Source organism: Caretta caretta, chromosome 10 (genome assembly GCF_965140235.1).
Source record: "Caretta caretta isolate rCarCar2 chromosome 10, rCarCar1.hap1, whole genome shotgun sequence".
Taxonomy (NCBI): Eukaryota; Metazoa; Chordata; order Testudines; family Cheloniidae; genus Caretta; species Caretta caretta.
Window position 1 is genome coordinate 15,433,658 of NC_134215.1, and position 19,983 is coordinate 15,453,640.

The 19,983-nt window shown below is 48.4% G+C and overlaps 1 protein-coding gene across 1 annotated transcript; it reads left to right on the top strand.

Moving 5' to 3' along the window:
* The first annotated feature begins 10,431 nt into the window (after positions 1-10,431).
* Positions 10,432-12,490, top strand: LOC142073454 (uncharacterized). The gene is made up of 2 exons (XM_075133301.1): positions 10,432-11,504; positions 11,886-12,490. Exons 1-2 carry the CDS (start codon positions 10,925-10,927, stop codon positions 12,035-12,037), a joined length of 732 nt encoding a protein of 243 aa, XP_074989402.1. The 5' UTR covers positions 10,432-10,924; the 3' UTR covers positions 12,038-12,490.
* Positions 12,491-19,983: the final 7,493 nt, after the last annotated feature.

Below are 19,983 nucleotides of genomic sequence, written 5' to 3' on the forward strand. Positions count from 1 at the left end.
CCCTCGGTCCCTGAAGTGATGGATAACACGAATGTCTTTTTGCTCCCCCTTATATTTTCCAAAGTCTATCGTCTTTGTCTCAAGAGCCAGGAAGACTTCCTGAGGATGCAAATTCTGTATCCCAGTGTGCTCACTAAACTGTTTTCTCCACCACTTGTTAGCTTGATTGCTTTGTTTACTTTATATCAGAGGTGAAAGTAAGCTGGTACGCCCCGGTACGGCGTACTGGCAAGAGCCGGTGCACTGTACCGGGACCCGCTTTCCCTGACAGCAATTTAAAGTCCTGGGGTAGCGACGGCGGGGCTCCAGCAGGGATTTAAAAGGCCACAGAGCTCCAGCCACCGCTACCACCCTGGCCCTTTAAATCCCCCTGGAGCCCTGCTGCCGAAGCCCTCGGGTAGTATTTGTTTCATCCCCTTCTTATGTCTTGTCTGTTTTGGTTTTTGACTGCAAGCTCTCTGGGACAGGGACTGTCATTTTCTATGCCTGTACAGTGCCTAGCCCTATGGAGGCCCCAAACTGATTGGCCTCTAGGGACTACTGCAATTTTAATATCCACAAATGTTCTATTTGTTTGAGTTTTTTGATAATGTGTTTCAGACATGCTCATAACCCCATTTAGGAGAGAGCCGCTTTTAAAAATATGCGAACATGTTTTACTAACATGAATGCTCTTGGAAATCAACTTGTACATGCTTCTTTTTAAGCATTCACCCCAGAAGCCTTATTATAATAGTTATTTATCCAATCAGGAAATAAACACATTGATTTATATGACTAAAAACACCTCAGCAACAGGTCTTGAACAGCAAGTCATAGGGTAAATGAAATTTGTGGAACATTTTGAATGACAAAATCATCATTTGTCTGTGGACATTTCACCAGCAGAAAGGATGAAATTCGTAACAAATAATTTTTACTCAGCTGTAAAGTTTTCTTTGAAGCTACCATTAAGAGGGAGATGAGGTGAGTGTCAAAGGAAAAACTATTTATTTATTTTAAATTCATGGAAAGCTACATGGACACTGTATTACTGATGAAGACGTTCAGAATGTATGTAAAATATACAAGCTGATTACTGTTGAGGGAAAACAAAGATCTATCATGCCTTGGAGGAACATATTGACTTCTGGTGAGGTGAAGATCAAGAAAGGCTTATTATACCCATTTTACTGATGAATAAACTGAAAATCAAAGTTTAGCACTGAACTAGATCTCTAGTTGCTAGTCCAGGTGGGGTGTAGGCAGAGGCAGCACTCAGCATCCTCAATGTCCTTAATACAAAGTTGTGTGTGTGCGTGTAATATATATACATACACACGCACACGTGCACGCAGATCAGGGGTTAGATCAGGAGTGGGCAAACTACGGTCCACGGGCTGGATCTGGCCCGCGGGATTGCCCTCTGTGGTGCCGCGGGCCCTGTGCCGCTCTCAGAAGCGGCTGGCACCACGTCCCTGGGGCTCGGGGGTGGGAGGGCTCCATGTGTTGCCCTTGCCTCCAGGCACCGCCCCCAACCCGCCCGCAATTCCCATTGGCCGGGAACAGGGAACTGCGGCCAATGGGAGCTTCAGGGGAGGTACCTAGAGGCATGGCAAGGGCAGCACGCAGAGCCCTGTGGCCACCCCGGGGCCGCACAGGGACATGGTTCCGGCCGCTTCCCGGAGTGGCACGGCATGGGGCCAGGGCAGGCAGGCGGGGAACCTACCCTGGCCCCAGTGCATGTTGCTGCCACCCCAGAGCCACTTTAGGTAAGCAGTGCCGGGACGGAGCCTGAACCCCTCCTGCACGCCACCCCCGCAACTCCCTGCCCTAAGTCCCCTGCCTGCACCTCGCACCCCTCCTACACCCCGACTCCCTGCCCTGAGCCCCTCTGCTGCACCCTGCATCCCATGCACCCCAACTCCCTGCCCTGAGCCCCTTGTTGCACCCTGCATCCCTCCTGCACCCCACCCCCCTGCCCTGAGCTCCCTCCCAGTCTACACCCCTCCTGCACCCCTGTCCTGAGCCCCCTCCTGCACTCCACACCCCTCCTGCACCCCAACCCCCTTCCCTGGGCCCCCTCACACACCCCACACCTCTCCTCTGCCCCAATCCCTTGCCCTGAGCCCATTCCTGCACACCATACCCCCTCCCACACCCAACCCCCTGTCCTGGCCCTGCATACAATTTCCCCACCCAGATGTGGCCCTCGGCCCAAAAAGTTTGCCCACCCCTGAGTTAGATAGATTTAGGTGACAGACATGCTGGTAGCTGCTGACTGAGTGACACACAGCCATTTTTAGTTTCCTTGTATCTTTAGAAATGACTCTATAAAAGTGATATTAGAAGCTCAATTGGTGCAGCTGCATGTATTTTTAAAATATGCTAAAAATGGATCAGAGTTTAATAAAGCTGAAATGCTAAACAGAAAACTGTCAAGAATTAATTTAAACTCCACTATCTGATTTAAGTAATACCACAGCAAGTTCTTATACTGTATTATGTAAACTTCTTTCCACTGATCTGACAAATCAGATTAAATGTTTCTAAGCACTCCAAGCTGAAACCGAGGTCATACACAAGGAGATTAGTCTCTAGAAGTCAAATGAACATTGCTTAGAAAAAGTCATAAGTAAGGCAGTGTGGGTGTGAATAAGGAAATACCTTTACTAATGTTGGATTAAACTACCGCTGTTAGCATGGATGCTGATGACAGGTGTCCAACAATCACACTCTGCTATAGCTCTGCTAGATTTAAACTGCCCTTATGTTCAGCAGTACAAGGCAAACAAACCTGTGGCACTGCACCAGTCGTTCTCGACCTTTCCAGACTCTTGTACCCCTTTCAGGAGTCTGATTTGCCTTGCGTACCCCAAGTGTCACCTCACTTAAATACTGCTTGCTTACAAAATCAGACATAAAAATAGAAAAATGTCTCATCGTACTATTACTAAAAAATTGCTTACTTTCTCTTTTTACCATAAAACTATAAAACAAATTGATTGGAATATAAATATTATACTTACATGTCACTGGGATACTTGAGCCTGTTTTTCACTTGTGAGCCTTGTCTGAAGTCTGAGCCCCAGGCGGCGGGACTGATGCATGTAACTTAGCTTCACAGGGCTCCCTGTGGAGTGTGGACCTGAACAAATGCCCTGCTTGCCACCTCCTAATGCTTGTCCTGCACTCGCAATCCCCCTAAAAACATCCTGCGACACCCCCCCCGGGGGCTGAAACCCCCAGTTTGAGAAACACTGATCTAGATGAGTTGAGTACCCCCTGGAAGACCTCTGCATAGCACCAGGAGTACGCATATCCCTGGTTGAGAACCACTGCTCTACACCACCTGTCTCTCCCACTGGAAGTTCAAGGAGAATGGCTATAAAAAAGGAGGTAGGGACAAGTACCCTTATGCACTGCAATCCATAACTGCAGCAACAACCCTATGGGATCATTGCCAGTTGGTATAAATTATTACAGTTTCTAATTTGCAGCAGGAGTCCATCCCAGTACAGACCAACCCTAGAATCAGAAACTGTAAGGGTGTTATAAAGCCACCTTTGCATCCCCCTCAAATGACCCAAGTGCTCCTCACACACAGCTGATGTTCTGACCCATTGCCTGTAAATATGTAGGAGGGAAGTTGCTAAAAGACTAATCAACTGTGACTTCAAAGTGCTGCATGGCCCAAGTTTTCAAAGGCTGGCACAATAATAGATGCCAAGTTTTCTGCAGCTCCATGTGTGATATTTCTCACCAGCAAGAAAAAGTAATTGATCTTCCTCCTCCTCAGGAGACTCCCTGCTCAGCAGTAGGGTGTGGCAAGGCCCCAGGAGCCTATTCCCCACACACCTCAAGGGCAAGGGGTTGTTGGGGGAATTAGTGCAGCTGAGTGTTTTGGTGGTAGCCAATGGGGACCAAGGAATGGAAGGGAGTCATTTGGCCCAATGGATGGAATCCACAAAGGGACTTAGGCACTGTGATGCTCAGCATTGCAACACCTAACTTGTAAGTGCCTAGAAAATCACAGGAACAATATTGAAATCCAAAGGTAGGGGCTTAGGCTCTGTCATAAATAAAGGGAAGGGTAAACCCCTTTGAAATCCCTCCTGACCAGGGGAAAGCTCCTCTCACCTGTAAAGGGTTAAGAAGCTAAAGGTAACCTCGCTGGCACCTGACCAAAATGACCAATGAGGAGACAAGATACTTTCAAAAGCTGGGAGGAGGGAGAGAAACAAAGGGTCTGTGTGTCTGTCTTTGTCGAGGATAGACCAGGAATGGAGTCTTAGCACTTTTAGTAAGTAATCTAGCTAGATGTGTTAGATTATGATTTCTTTAAATGGCTGAGAAAAGAATTGTGCTGAATAGAATAACTATTTCTGTCTGTGTATCTTTTTTGTAACTTAAGGTTTTGCCTAGAGGGGTTCTCTATGTTTTTGAATCTAATTACCCTGTAAGATATCTACCATCCTGATTTTACAGGGGGGATTTCTTTATTTCTATTTACTTCTATTTTTATTAGAAGTCTTCTTGTAAGAAAACTGAATGCTTTTTCATTGTTCTCAGATCCAAGGGTTTGGGTCTGTGGTCACCTATGCAAATTGGTGAGGCTTTTTATCCAACATTTCCCAGGAAAGGGGGGTGCAAGTGTTGGGAGGATTGTTCATTGTTCTTAAGATCCAAGGGTCTGGGTCTGTAGTCACCTAGGCAAATTGGTGAGGCTTTTTATCAAACCTTGTCCAGGAAGTGGGGTGCAAGGTTTTGGGAAGTATTTTGGGGGGAAAGACGCATCCAAACAGCTCTTCCCCAGTAACCAGTATTAGTTTGGTGGTGGTAGCGGCCAGTCCAAGGACAATGGGTGGAATATCTTGTACCTTGGGGAAGTTTTGACCTAAGCTGGTAAAGATAAGCTTAGGAGGTTTTTCATGCAGGTCCCCACATCTGTACCCTAGAGTTCAGAGTGGGGGAGGAACCTTGTCAGGCTCCCTCTACAATGAATGGGGAGAGAGAGGCATCTTAAAAGGCAGTCCACTAAAGCCGGCACACTAGGTGGCTCCTCGCCTAAGCAAGCCAATGGGAGTTGCCAATGTGCTAAGCCCCACTCCTTTCTCAGAGATAGGCATCTAGCTTCTATTCCTGCCTCCCTGGCAGAGGGGGGAAAGATTCTGAACACAGGTCTCCCACCTCTCAGAAGAATGCTCTAGCCACTGGCTATGGGATATTCTAACAAGGGGTTCCTTCAGCCTCTCCTCTTCAAGCTGTTACACTCTGGATGAATAAAGAAAGAGTGATTGGCCCAGAGAGAGAGAGAGAGAGAGCACAAATATGTATGACTCTGTTGCCCTGTGGTTTGGAACCTGAAGGGCAGAAGCTCCTGGGTCAAGTCCCTCTATCCCAGTCATTCTTTCATTATTTATCCACAGTGGAACAGGAGAGACAGAGAGCCTGCCACAGGGGACAGTGGTGTTCCAATAGGGGTTGCCCCCTCTTCAGCAGTCGTGACGTCTAGTCGTAAGGATTCCCAGAGCTACCCTTTCCTTCAGGGCAGCAAGGCCTAACAGCAATGCCCAAGGCACTAGCACCTAGTGTCAGCAACCCCCAGGCAGAGGCACCTAGTATAAGCAGTGCAAGGCAGTAATGCCAAGCATCAACAGTCCACCATAGTGCCTAATCCCAATAGTCGCCAGCCATAGCACCCAGGTGTAGGGAGGGGAAGGGAACCCAGGCCCATCCTACTCCACCAGGTTCCAACCCAGGGCCTTAGGAAACCCATCACCCCCCTGGAGGAGGGTTTAAGTCTCTATGTCTCCCAACACGTCCCCTGGGTCGCCTCCTACCCTTACACATGCCTCAGGCATCTCCTCAGCTAGCAGTGGCTCAGTGTCCCCTTTGGTCAACTGGTTCTCTGCAGCGCAGTTAAGGTCCCCAGCCTCAGCAGCTTGGAATCTCAGCAGTCCTTCCACAGGACCCCACAGTGCATATTTGGTCTCCTCCTCAGCCAGCCCAGACTGAGTTGAGCAGCTTCCTTTTATATACTCCCTCCACCAGGAGCATGTCCAGCAAGGGCAAAGGGGTGTGGCCTCTTGGGTCCAAAGTAGCTGGTTAACCCCTGCCTGACCAGTGCAGGGTTGGTACACCCCATCACAGAGCCCCACATTAGAATATTCCATAGCTCAGTGTTTAGAGCACTTTCCTGACAGGTGGGAGACCCTTCTTCATATTCCGTCTCCCCCTTTGCCTGGGAGTGGGGAAAAGAATCTGGGTCTCCCACATCCCATGTGAGTAATCTAACTACTGGGCTAAAAGTTATAAGGTGGGTGGCAGCAGCAGCACCTCCTCTTCCAGCCAGCTTTTGAATGCAGCCCGGATGGGTAGGTGCACCCAGAGAGTGCTCACTGGATCAGGCCCCTAGGGCAACTTAGGCAAGTGAACACCTGTCTTCACCTTGTTAATGAATTGCTCTGGGCTTAGGTGGGATATAGACATCTAGATGCCTAGAGTGAGGCAGCAGTGCGCATGCACAGAGGCAAAAACTTAGGCACCAAGTGAGTTTAGACACCTCAGGGTTCAGCAGGAGTTTTGTGAATCACAGTGTGGGATTTAGATGTCTAAAAACAGGATTTAGGCACCTAAATCTGGGTTTAGGTGCCTAAGTAGCTTTGTGGATTTCAGTAACAAATAGCTCAACTTGGCCGGCCAGCCACACCTATCAAACAGAGGGCTTTTGCAGAATGCCTTGAAGGTCACTAAATTCAGGCTATTTCAACACAAAGGGGGTAGAAGTTCCAAAGTGCTGTGGCCCTCACAGAAAACACCCTGAGTAGTCCGTTCTCTTTCATAATAATGGGAGATCCAGCTCAAGCACCTCTGCTGACCATAGCTATTTAAATATGTCATAAGGAGAGAGAGCTGGTCTATCAGGTAGACACACCCCAGCCAATGACGGATTTAGAGTTAGTGGGGTCCTGTGCTCAGCTTCAGTTCTGGGGCTGGGCCCCTCCTTGGGACCCAGCCAAGAAAAAGAACATTCTCTCTTATCTACTCCATCACCCCCCACCCTAGTTTTTCATTCTTTTTTTCTTCACCCTCCTCCTATAAGTAATAGGAAGTAAATGAAAATAAAGTGAGGTTGTTTTTGATTGTTTTTGTAGTCTAACTTATTTTTCCACAGACCACTTGAAAATCACTGAGGGTCTCGGTGGACCACTTAATGATCTTTCCAAATATTGTTTGTACCGTTAGCTAACAATTGTAAAGCACTTTGGATAAGAGCGCTTTATAAAAAAGAATATGTTAAAAAACATTGGGGTGCAGGGTCTGGCCACAACTTAGGGTGCAGGAGGGGGCTCAAGGCTGGTGACACAAGATCTGGGAGGAAATCAAGGTGCAGGAACAGGCCGGGGGTTGGGGTGCAGGGTCTGGCCAGGAGTTAGGGTGCAGGAGGGGACTCGGGGCTGGGGCAGGGGGTTGGGGTGTGGAGTGCTAACCTGGGGCAGCTCCTGTTTGGTGCGAGGGGTGCAGGTGGAAATGTGGGGTGTGTGCACAAGAGTCAGGGAGGGCAGGGGGCTGAGGGTCTGGGGGGGCTGGGTGTGTGGGGGGGTGCAGGAGTCAGGGAGGGCAGGAGGTTGGGGGTGTGTGAGAGGGGTGCAGGAGTTATGGCTGGGGCTATGTGAGGGGGGTGCAGGAGTCAGGGAGGGCAGGTGGCTGAGGGGGACTGAGAGGGCGCAGGGTCTGGCTGGGGGTTGGGGTGCAGGAGGGGACTCAGGGTTGGGGAGCACTTACCTGGGGCAGCTCCCATTTGGTGCATAGTGGTGCAGGTGGGAATGGGGGGGTGCAAGAGCTCCCTTTTGGTGCTCAGGGTGGGGATGGAGATGTGGGGGGGTGGGGTGGTCTGGGTATGTGTGGGGGGTGCAGGAGTCAGGGTGGGCAGGCAGTGTGTGAGGAGGGTGCAGGAGTCAGGGCAGGGGGTTGGGGGTGTGGGCTGGGGTCGTGGGAGTGCTCCCAGCCCCTTGTCCTCAGCGGCTCATGGCAGAAGGTTGGGGGGGTACATGTAGGGGAAGTGCAGGGGCCCCGCCTTTGCTCCACCCTGCCCCCATTCCACCCCCTTCCCCAAGGCCCCACCCCCACCTCTTATCCGCCTCCTCCCCTGAGCGCACTGCGGCCCCACTCCTCCCCCTCCCTCACGGAGTGACCTGAGCACCGGCAAACACTTGGGGGAGGAGGTGGGGGAGGGGGGAGCTTGGCTGCCGGTAGGTGGGGAGCCTGCAGCAGGAGCCCCAGGAGCCAGCAGGACCAAGCTTCTGCCCCCGCAGCTGCCTGGCCCTGGGCCTCCTGTTGTTGGGGGGGCCCCGTGCCAGGGCACCCTGTGTTTTACTGTAAATCCACCTCTGACCCCAGGCCATTTAGCATTGTCTTATCTGTATATGTTCTTGCAGAAGTCCAATATACTGTCTGTAGAATAAAGCTACCTGGGAAATCTCCAGAGGACTAGAAGAGTGTCAGCATTGTGCCAATATTTAAAAAAGGTAAATAGGATGACATGCGTAACTACAGGCCACCAAGCGTGACATTGATACCAAGCAAAATAATGGAATGGCTGATAAAGGATTATTAACAATAGGGTTAAGGGGTAAAAATATAATTAATATAAGCCAACAGGATTCCTGGACAATAGGTCTCGTCAAATGAACTTGATATCATTCTTTGACAAGGACACAAGTCTTATAAAAAGTTAACTGTATTAATATAAAATTGGACTTGTGTGGTACTAAATCAAATGCTTTACACATTAAAAAACTACCTAAATCAAAATGGCACATTTTAAATCCAGTAAAAGTTAGCTAACTGATAGATATTAAAACATAATCATTAATCATAGAATCATAGAATATCAGGGTTGGAAGGGACCTCAGGAGGTCATCTAGTCCAACCCCCTGCTCAAAGCAGGACCAATCCCCAATTAAATCATCCCAGCCAGGGCTTTGTCAAGCGTGGCCTTAAAAACTTCTAAGGAAGGAGATTCCACCACCTCCCTAGGTAACGCATTCCAGTGTTTCACCACCCTCCTAGTGAAAAAGTTTTTCCTAATATCCAACCTAAACCTCCCCCACTGCAACTTGAGACCATTACTCCTTGTTCTGTCATCAGCTACCAGCGAGAACAGTCTAGAGCCATCCTCTTTGGCACCCCCTTTCAGGTAGTTGAAAGCAGCTATCAAAACCCTCCTCATTCTTCTCTTCCGCAGACTAAACATCCCCAGTTCCCTCAGCCTCTCCTCATACCTCATGTGTTCCAGTCCCCTAATCATTTTTGTTGCCCTCCGCTGGACTCTTTCCAATTTTTCCACATCCTTCTAGTAGTGTGGGCTGGACACAGTACTCCAGATGAGGCCTCACCAGTGTCGAATTGAGGGGGACGATCACATCCCTCGATCTGCTGGCAATGCTCCTACTTATACATCCCAAAATGCCATTGGCCTTCTTGGCAACAAGGGCACACTGTTGACTCATATCCAGCTTCTATTCCACTGTAACCCCTAGGTCCTTTTCTGCAGAACTGCTGCTTAGCCATTCGGTCCCTAGTCTGTAGCGGTGCATGGGATTCTTCTGTCCTAAGTGCAGGACTCTGCACTTGTCCTTGTTGAACCTCATCAGATTTCTTTTGGCCCAATCCTCCAATTTGTCTAGGTCCCTCTGTATCCTATCCCTACCCTCCAGCGTATCTACCTCTCCTCCCAGTTTAGTGTCATCTGCAAACTTGCTGAGGGTGCAATCCACACCATCCTCCAGATCATTTATGAAGATATTGAACAAAACCGGCCCCAGGACCGACCCTTGGGGCACTCCACTTGATACCGGCTGCCAACTAGACATGGAGCCATTGATCACTACCCATTGAGCCCGACAATCTAGCCAGCTTTCTATCCACCTTATAGTCCATTCATCCAGCCCATACTTCTTTAACTTGCTAGCAAGAATACTGTGGGAGACAGTGTCAAAAGCTTTGCTAAAGTCAAGCAACACCACGTCCACTGCTTTCCCTTCATCCACAGAACCAGTTAGCTCATCATAGAAGGCAATTAGATTAGTCAGGCATGACTTGCTCTTGGTGAATCCATGTTGACTGTTCCTGATCACTTTCCTCTCCTCTAAATGCGTCAGAATTGATTCCTTGAGGACCTGCTCCATGATTTTTCCAGGGACTGAGGTGAGGCTGACTGGCCTGTAGTTCCCAGGATCCTCCTTCTTCCCTTTTTAAAAGATGGGCACTACATTAGCCTTTTTCCAGTCGTCTGGGACTTCCCCCGATCGCCATGAGTTTTCAAAGATAATGACCAATGGCTCTGCAATCACATCCACCAACTCCTTTAGCACTCTCGGATGCAGCGCATCTGGCCCCATGGACTTGTGCATGTCCAGCTTTTCTAAATAGTCCTGAACCACTTCTTTCTCCACAGAGAGCTGGTCACCTCCTCCCCATGCTGTGCTGCCCAGTGCAGTAGTCTGGGAGCTGACCTTGTTCGTGAAGACAGAGGCAAAAAAAGCATTGAGTACATTAGCTTTTTCCACATCCTCGGTCACTAGGCCCTGGTCTACACTAGGACTTTAGGTCGAATTTAGCAGCGTTAAATCGATGTAAACCTGCACCCGTCCACACAATGAAGCTCTTTATTTCGACTTAAAGGGCTCTTAAAATCGATTTCCTTACTCCACCCCTGACAAGTGGATTAGCGCTTAAATCGACGTTGCCGGCTCGAATTTGGGGTACTGTGGACACAATTCGATGGTATTGGCCTCCGGGAGCTATCCCAGAGTGCTCCATTATGACCGCTCTGGACAGCGCTCTCAACTCAGATGCACTGGCCAGGTAGACAGGAAAAGAACCGCGAACTTTTGAATCTCATTTCCTGTTTGGCCAGCGTGGCAAGCTGCAGGTGACCATGCAGAGCTCATCAGCACAGGTGACCATGATGGAGTCCCAGAATCGCAAAAGAGCTCCAGCATGGACCGAACGGGAGGTACGGGATCTGATCGCTGTTTGGGGAGAGGAATCCGTGCTATCAGAACTCCGTTCCAGTTTTCGAAATGCCAAAACCTTTCTGAAAATCTCCCAGGGCATGAAGGACAGAGGCCATAACAGGGACCCGAAGCAGTGCCGCGTGAAACTGAAGGAGCTGAGGCAAGCCTACCAGAAAACCAGAGAGGCGAACAGCCGCTCTGGGTCAGAGCCCCAAACATGCCGCTTCTATGATGAGCTGCATGCCATTTTAGGGGGTTCAGCCACCACTACCCCAGCCGTGTTGTTTGACTCCTTCAATGGAGATGGAGGCAATACGGAAGTAGGTTTTGGGGACGAAGAAGATGATGAGGAGGAGGTTGTAGATAGCTCACAGCAAGCAAGCGGAGAAACCGGTTTTCCCGACAGCCAGGAACTGTTTCTCACCCTAGACCTGGAGCCAGTACCCCCCGAACCCACCCAAGGCTGCCTCCTGGACTCAGCAGGCGGAGAAGGGACCTCTGGTGAGTGTACCTTTTAAAATGCTATACATGGTTTAAAAGCAAGCATGTGAAAGGATTACTTTGCCCTGGCATTTGCGGTTCTGCCTTTGCAAAAGGTTTCTGGGGAGGGCAGCCTTATTTCGTCCTTCATGGTAGGACACTTTACCACTCCAGGCCAGTAACACGTACTCGGGAATCACTGTAGAACAAAGCATTGCAGTGTATGTTTGCTGGCATTCAACCAAAATCCGTTCACGCGGTGGGAGGAGGCAAAATGCGACCTTGTAACGAAAGCACATGTGCTATGTATGTAATGTTAACAGCAAGGTTTACCCTGAAAGAGTGTAGCGACTGTTTTATAAAATGTGTCTTTTTAAATACCGCTGTCCCTTTCTCCACCAGCTGCATGTGTTTCAATGATCACAGGATCTTCTCCTTCCCAGAGGCTAGTGAAGCTTAGAAAGAAAAAAAACGCACTCGCGATGAAATGTTCTCCGAGCTCATGCTGTCCTCCCACACTGACAGAGCACAGACGAATGCGTGGAGGCAAATAATGTCAGAGTGCAGGAAAGCACAAAATGACCGGGAGGAGAGGTGGAGGGCTGAAGAGAGTAAGTGGCGGGCTGAAGACAGGGCTGAAGCTCAAATGTGGCGGCAGCGTGATGAGAGGAGGCAGGATTCAATGCTGAGGCTGCTGCAGGACCAAACCAGTATGCTCCAGTGTATGGTTGAGCTGCAGCAAAGGCAGCTGGAGCACAGACTGCCACTGCAGCCCCTCTGTAACCAACCGCCCTCCTCCCCAAGTTCCATAGCCTCCACACCCAGACGCCCAAGAACGCGGTGGGGGGGCCTCCGGCCAACCAGCCACTCCACCACAGAGGATTGCCCAAAAAAAAGAAGGCTGTCATTCAATAAATTTTAAAGTTGTAAACTTTTAAAGTGCTGTGTGGCATTTTCCTTCCCTCCTCCACCACCCCTCCTGGGATACCTTGGTAGTCATCCCCCTATTTGTGTGATGAATGAATAAAGAATGCATGAATGTGAAGCAACAATGACTTTATTGGCTCTGCAAGCAATGATTAAAGGGAGGAGGGGAGGGTGGTTAGCTTACAGGGAAGTAGAGTGAACCAAGGGGCGGGGGGGTTCATCAAGGAGAAACAAACAGAACTTTCACAGCGTAGCCTGGCCAGTCATGAAACTGGTTTTCAAAGCTTCTCTGATGCGTACCGCGCCCTCCTGTGCTCTTCTAACCGCCCTGGTGTCTGGCTGCGCGTAACCAGCAGCCAGGCGATTTGCCTCAACCTCCCACCCCGCCATAAACGTCTCCCCCTTACTCTCACAGATATTGTGGAGCACACAGCAAGCAGTAATAACAGTGGGAATATTGGTTTCGCTGAGGTCTAAGCGAGTCAGTAAACTGCGCCAGCGCGCCTTTAAACGTCCAAATGCACATTCTACCACCATTCTGCACTTGCTCAGCCTGTAGTTGAACAGCTCCTGACCACTGTCCAGGCTGCCTGTGTATGGCTTCATGAGCCATGGCATTAAGGGGTAGGCTGGGTCCCCAAGGATACATATAGGCATTTCAACATCCCCAACAGTTATTTTCTGGTCTGGGAAGAAAGTCCCTTCCTGCAGCTTTTGAAACAGACCAGAGTTCCTGAAGATGCGAGCATCATGCACCTTTCCCGGCCATCCCACGTTGATGTTGGTGAAATGTCCCTTGTGATCCACCAGAGCTTGCAGCACTATCGAAAAGTACCCCTTGCGGTTTATGTACTCGGCGGCTTGGTGCTCCGGTGCCAAGATAGGGATATGGGTTCCGTCTATAGCCCCACCACAGTTAGGGAATCCCATTGCAGCAAAGCCATCCACTATGACCTGCACATTTCCCAGGGTCACTACCCTTGATATCAGCAGATCTTTGATTGCGTGGGCTACTTGCATCACAGCAGCCCCCACAGTAGATTTGCCCACTCCAAATTGATTCCCAACTGACCGGTAGCTGTCTGGCGTTGCAAGCTTCCACAGGGCTATCGCCACTCGCTTCTCAACTGTGAGGGCTGCTCTCATCTTGGTATTCATGCGCTTCAGGGCAGGGGAAAGCAAGTCACAAAGTTCCATGAAAGTGCCCTTACGCATGCGAAAGTTTCGTAGCCACTGGGAATCGTCCCAGACCTGCAACACTATGCGGTCCCACCAGTCTGTGCTTGTTTCCCGAGCCCAGAATCGGCGTTCCACAGCATGAACCTGCCCCATTAGCACCATGATGCATGCATTGTCAGGGCCCATGCTTTCAGAGAAATCTGTGTCCATGTCCTGATCACTCACGGGACCGCGCTGACGTCGCCTCCTCGCCCGGTATCGCGTTGCCATGTTCTGGTGCTGCATATACTGCTGGATAATGCGTGTGGTGTTTAATGTGCTCCTAATTGCCAAAGTGAGCTGAGCGGCCTCCATGCTTGCCTTGGTATGGCGTCCGCACAGAAAAAAGGCGCGGAACGATTGTCTGCCGTTGCTCTCACGGAGGGAGGGGCGACTGACGACACGGCTTACAGGGTTGGCTTCAGGGAGCTAAAATCAACAAAGGGGGTGCCTGTACATCAAGGAGTATTTCAGGCAGGACTGCACGGACGGTTCCAATAAGAAATGGTGCACCTAAGTTATCGTTCTTATTGGAACAAGGAGGTTAGCCTGGCCTCTGATTGATACATGGCTAGATTTACCTCGCTGCACCTTCTCTGTGAGTGACTGCAGTGTGACCTAGAGGAATGAGTCCCCTAGACAGGGGAGGAGGCAAATGAGTACAAAACAAATCTGGTCTATTTCTTGTTTTGACCCACTCCATCTATCTTTTACATCTTTGGCTGGCAGCAGACGGTGCAGAAGGACTGCATGCCATCCACATCTCATGGCTGCTCGGCAGAAGATGGTACAGTACGACTGCTAGCCATCCCCATCTCTTGCCTGCCTGGCAGAAGATGGTGCAATACGACTGCTAGCAATCCTCATCTCTTGCCTGCCTGGCAGAAGATGGTACAGTACGACTGCTAGCAGTCCGTATCGCCTGCCCGCTCACCATAAGACGGTTCAATAGGACTGACTGGAGGACTAAAGAGAATGACCTGGTCAAGTCACTCCAAATTTAGTCCCTGCGCCCATGTCTGCCCAGGCGCTCCCAGCCGACGTGGCCAGGAGCACCTCGGACATGACGAGGACGACTACCAATCGTATTGCACCGTCTGCTGCCAGAAGGCAATGGGTTGCTGCTACTGTGCAGCAAAGCCGTACCGCGTCTGCCAGCACCCAGGAGACATAGGGTGACGGTTACCTGAGCGGGCTCCATGCTTGCTGTGGTATGGCGTCTGCACAGGTAACTCAGGAAAAAAGGCGCAAAATGATTGTCTGCCCTTGCTTTCACGGAGGGAGGGAGGGAACGGGGGCCTGACGACACGTACCCAGAACCACCCGCGACAATGTTTTAGCCCCATCAGAGTGCTCCATTGTGACTGCTCTGGACAGCACTCTCAGATGCCCGATTGTTTGCCATTGCTCTGACGCTGGGAAGGGCGCTTACAGGGTTGGCTTCAGGGAGCTAAAATCAACAAAGGGGGTGGCTTTACATCAAGGAGTATTTCAGGCAGGACTTCACGGAGGGTTCCAATAAGAAATGGTGCACCTAAGTTATTGTCCTTATTGGAACAAGAAGGTTAGCCTGGCCTCTGATTGATACATGGCTAGATTTACCTCGCTGCACCTTCTCTGTAAGTGACTGCAGTGTGATCTAGAAGAATGAGTCCCCTAGACAGGGGAGGGGGGGAAGCAAATGAGTACAAAACAAATCTGGTCTATTTCTTGTTTTGATCCACTCCATCTATCTTTTACATCTTTGGCTGGCAGCAGACGGTGCAGAAGGACTGCATGCCATCCACATCTCATGGCTGCTCGGCAGAAGATGGTACAGTACGACTGCTAGCAGTCCGTATCGCCTGCCCGCTCACCATAAGACGGTTCAATAGGACTGACTGCAGGACTAAAGAGAATGACCTGGTCAAGTCACTCCAAATTTAGTCCCTGTGCCCATGTCTGCCCAGGCGCTCCTGATCGACCTCACAGAGGCGACCAGGAGCACCTCAGACATGACGATGACGGCTACCAGTCGTACTGTACCGTCTGCTGCCACAAGGCAAGGGGTTGCTGCTACTGTGTAGCAATGCCGTACCGCGTCTGCCAGCACCCAGGAGACATAGGGTGACGGTTACCTGAGCGGGCTCCATGCTTGCCATGGTATGGCGTCTGCACAGGTAACTCAGGAAAAAAGGCGCAAAATGATTGTCTGCCCTTGCTTTCACGGGGGGAGGGAGGGAACGGGGGGCTGACGATATGTACCCAGAACCACCCGCGACAATGTTTTAGCCCCATCAGGCATTGGGATCTCAACCCAGAATTCCAATGGGCAGCGGAGACTGCGGGAACTGTGGGATAGCTACCCACAGTGCAACGCTCCGGAAGTCGACGCTTGCCTCGGTACTGTGGAAGCGCTCCGCCGAGTTAATGCACTTAATGCACTTAGAGCATTTTCTGTGGGGACACACACACTCGAATATATAAAACCGATTTCTAAAAAACCGACTTCTATAAATTCGACCTAATTTCGTAGTGTAGACATACCCTAGGTTGCCTCCCTCATTCAGTAAGGGACCCACACTTTCCTTGGCTTTCTTCTTGTTGCTAACATACCTGAAGAAACCCTTCTTGTTACTCTTATCATCTCTTGCTAGCTGCAACTCCAGGTGTGATTTGGCCTTCCTGATTTCACTCCTGCATGCCCGAGCAATATCTTTATACTCATCCCTGGTCATTTGTCCAATCTTCCACTTCTTGTAAGCTTCTTTTTTGTATTTAAGATCAGCAATGATTTCACTGTTAAGCCAAGCTGGTCGCCTGCCATATTTACTATTCTTTCTACACACCGGGATGGTTTGTCCCTGTAACCTCAATAAGGATTCTTGAAAATACAGCCAGCTCTCCTGGATCCTTTCCCCCTCAAGTTATTCTCCCAGGGGATCTTGCCCATCAGTTCCCTGAGGAAGTCAAAGTCTGCTTTTCTGAAGTCCAGGGTCCGTATTCTGCTGCTTTCCTTTCTTCCTTGTGTCAGGATCCTGAACTCGACCATCTCATGGTCACTGTCTCCCAGGTTCCCATCCACTTTTGCTTCCCCTACTAATTCTTCCTGGTTTGTGAGCAGCAGGTCAAGAAGAGTTCTGCCCCTAGTTGGTTCCTCCAGCACTTGCACCAGGAAATTGTCCCCTACATTTTCCAAAAACTTCCTGGATTGTCTGTGCACTGCTGTATTGCTCTCCCAGCAGATATCAGGGTAATTGAAGTCTCCCATGAGAACCAGGGCGTGAGATCTAGTAACTTCTGCGAGTTGCCGGAAGAAAGCCTCGTCCACCTCATCCCGCTGGTCCGGTGGTCTATAGTAGACTCCCACCACGACGACATCACCCTTGTTGCTCACACTTCTAAACTTAATCCAGAGACTCTCAGGTTTTTCTGCAGTTTCATACTTGAGCTCTGAGCAGTCATACTGTTCTCTTACATACAGTGCAACTCCCCCACCTTTTCTGCCCTGCCTGTCCTTCCTGAACAGCTTATATCCATCCATGACAGTACTCCAGTCATGTGAGTTATCCCACCAAGTCTCTGTTATTCCAATCACATCACAATTCCTTGACTTTGCCAGGACTTTCAGTTCTCCCTGCTTGTTTCCCAGGCTTCGTGCATTTGTGTATAGGCACTTGAGATAACCCGCTGATTAATGGGGGACTAGTGGTGTTGTTTATGATAGGATCCTGAAAAGATCAGTTCTCAGCCTTACAATGAGAGACTAAAAGTTCAGTCTACTTAGCTCATTGAAGAAAAACATTGAGTCAACCTGATCATGGTCTATCACCACCAACGCAAGAAGATATCTATCAGATCCCTAGATCTTTAATCTAGTAGAAATGAGCATAACAAGATCCAGTATCTAGAAGCTGAAAGATGCAAATTGTTAATAATGAGGGTGATTAATCATTGGAACAGATCATCAAAGCATGTGGCAAATTTTCCAGCATTCAGTCTTTAAATCAAGATCAAATGTCTTTCTAAAAAGTAACACTCAACCATTACTTCAACCACAAGTTATTGGGCTTACTACAGGATTTACTTGGTAGAACCTATGGCCTGGATTCTGCAGGCAGTCAGACTAGATGCTCATAATCAAAAATTTTACTGGCCTTAAAATTTACAAATAACAAAAAGTTCTACAGAAAAATCAAATTCTTTTTTCCCCCCACTGCTAATCTTACAATATTTTTGCATCAATAATAATGATACCGCTGTCAGTGCAGACACATTGTAAATTAGATAGTCTTTCTATCTGAATGTTTTTATACCTCCAACTTGGACATATGAAGAATATCAAAAAAACTTTACTACCCAGCTGCATACCTTTAAAACAATACCCTATGTAAATGAAAGCTTCTTCACTTTAATCAATTATGGTACTACAATGATCCTGCAAACATTTATTAATAACTTCATCTGCATCTAAAGAAGCAGTTTCCAACAACTCTCCAACAAAATTAAAAACCTTTAATAATGGACACTTGTAGGAACTAAGTCAATTTCAGCTTAATTAATTGTATTAAATTTTCCTGCAAGAATGTGTGTTGGACTGAGCTCATATATCAACTTATATGTAAACATTTCTGTTGGCCTTGTTGTCCAGATGGCTTCTTATATCATACAAATAAAAACTGTTTTAATTATCATAATGAAAAGCTACAGTGAGTCAAAGGATAAAGAAGAATAATGTTATTCATTAAACCCGTCCTGCTTAATTAGTTAATGTTTATACAGAGCTTTGAATAAGTAAAGCACAATATAAGTGCTAAATAGTATTATTATTAACCATTCTTCAGACTATCAAAAAGGACAATCTTGTTGAATTTGTATAAGCATGAAGCGAATGAGATGGTGTCATTTTCTGACTCAGACCCCAAGTAATTAGAAAGAAACAAAGACATGGAAACCAAGCAATTGCCATGTGCAAATGTAAATCCTGGGCTAGCTTGAAGGGTTAACAAAAAGAGCATTGAGTCACCCCTGAAGATGCAGGGTTGGGAGCATCCCCCACTCATCACACCTCATAAAGTCAACTCTCTCCTTTTATCCACATTTCATACTCTAGCATCTCTTTGGAATGGTGCTTCACAACAACTCTGTGTCACTACTTTCTTTCCTGGCCACCGGATATAATGTATGAAAGCCATGTAGTGAAGGAAGATTTGAAGGAAGGGTTAGGGAGATTTCTCAGACTGAAGTGGAGTCTCCCTTTCTCAGAATTCTGCTAATCTAGCCTTGACAGAAATGATTTATCACAAGGGCTCATAAAAATACTTCTGAAGAACAAATATTTGTCTTTGGAATGGAGATGTCAGATATTTTCAAAACATTTCCCCCGCTCTTCACCTCCTAACCAACTGCATACCACCCTCTCCTTTCTTATTCGAAATTGTAAAAACTGAACACTCGTATATGTAGTCCTGAATGGTATATCAAATATGAATATTTTCCACAAAGTACACAAACTTTGTTTGCCAAGCAGTGTGGCCTTCTCTCTCAGTTATGTTTATGAGATTGAAGTGTTCTCCAACTGGTTTTTGAACGTTATAATTCTTGACATCTGATTTGTGTCCATTTATTCTTTTATGTAGAGACTGTCCAGTTTGGCCAATGTACATGGCAGAGGGGCATTGCTGGCACATGATGGCATATATCACATTGGTAGATGTGCAGGTGAACGAGCCTCTGATAGTGTGGCTGATCTGATTAGGAACTATGATGGTGTCCCCTGAATAGATATGTGGACACAGTTGGCAACAGGCTTTGTTGCAAGGATAGGTTCCTGGGTTAGTGGTTCTGTTGTATGGTGTGTGGTTGCTGGTGAGTATTTGCTTCAGGTTGGCGGGCTGTCTGTAAGCAAGGACTGGCCTGTCTCCCAAGATCTTTGAGAGTAATGGGTCGTCCTTCAGGATACGTTGTAGATCCTTGATGATGCATTGGAGAGGTTTTAGCTGGGGGCTGAAGGTGATGGCTAGTGGCATTCTGTTATTTTCTTTGTTGGGCCTGTCCTGTAGTAGGTAACTTCTGGGTACTCTTCTGGCTCTGTCAATCTGTTTCTTCACTTCAGCAGGTGGGTATTGTAGTTGTAAGAACACTTGATAGAGATCTTGTAGGTGTTTGTCTCTGTCTGAGGGGTTGGAGCAAAAGCGGTTGTATCATAGAGCTTGGCTGTAGACAATGGATCATGTGGTGTGGTCTGGATGAAAGCTGGAGGCATGTAGGTAAGTATAGCGGTCAGTAGGTTTCCGGTATAGGTGTTTATGTGACCATCGCTTATTAACACCGTAGTGTCCAGGAAGTGGATCTCTTGTGTGGACTGGTCCAGGCT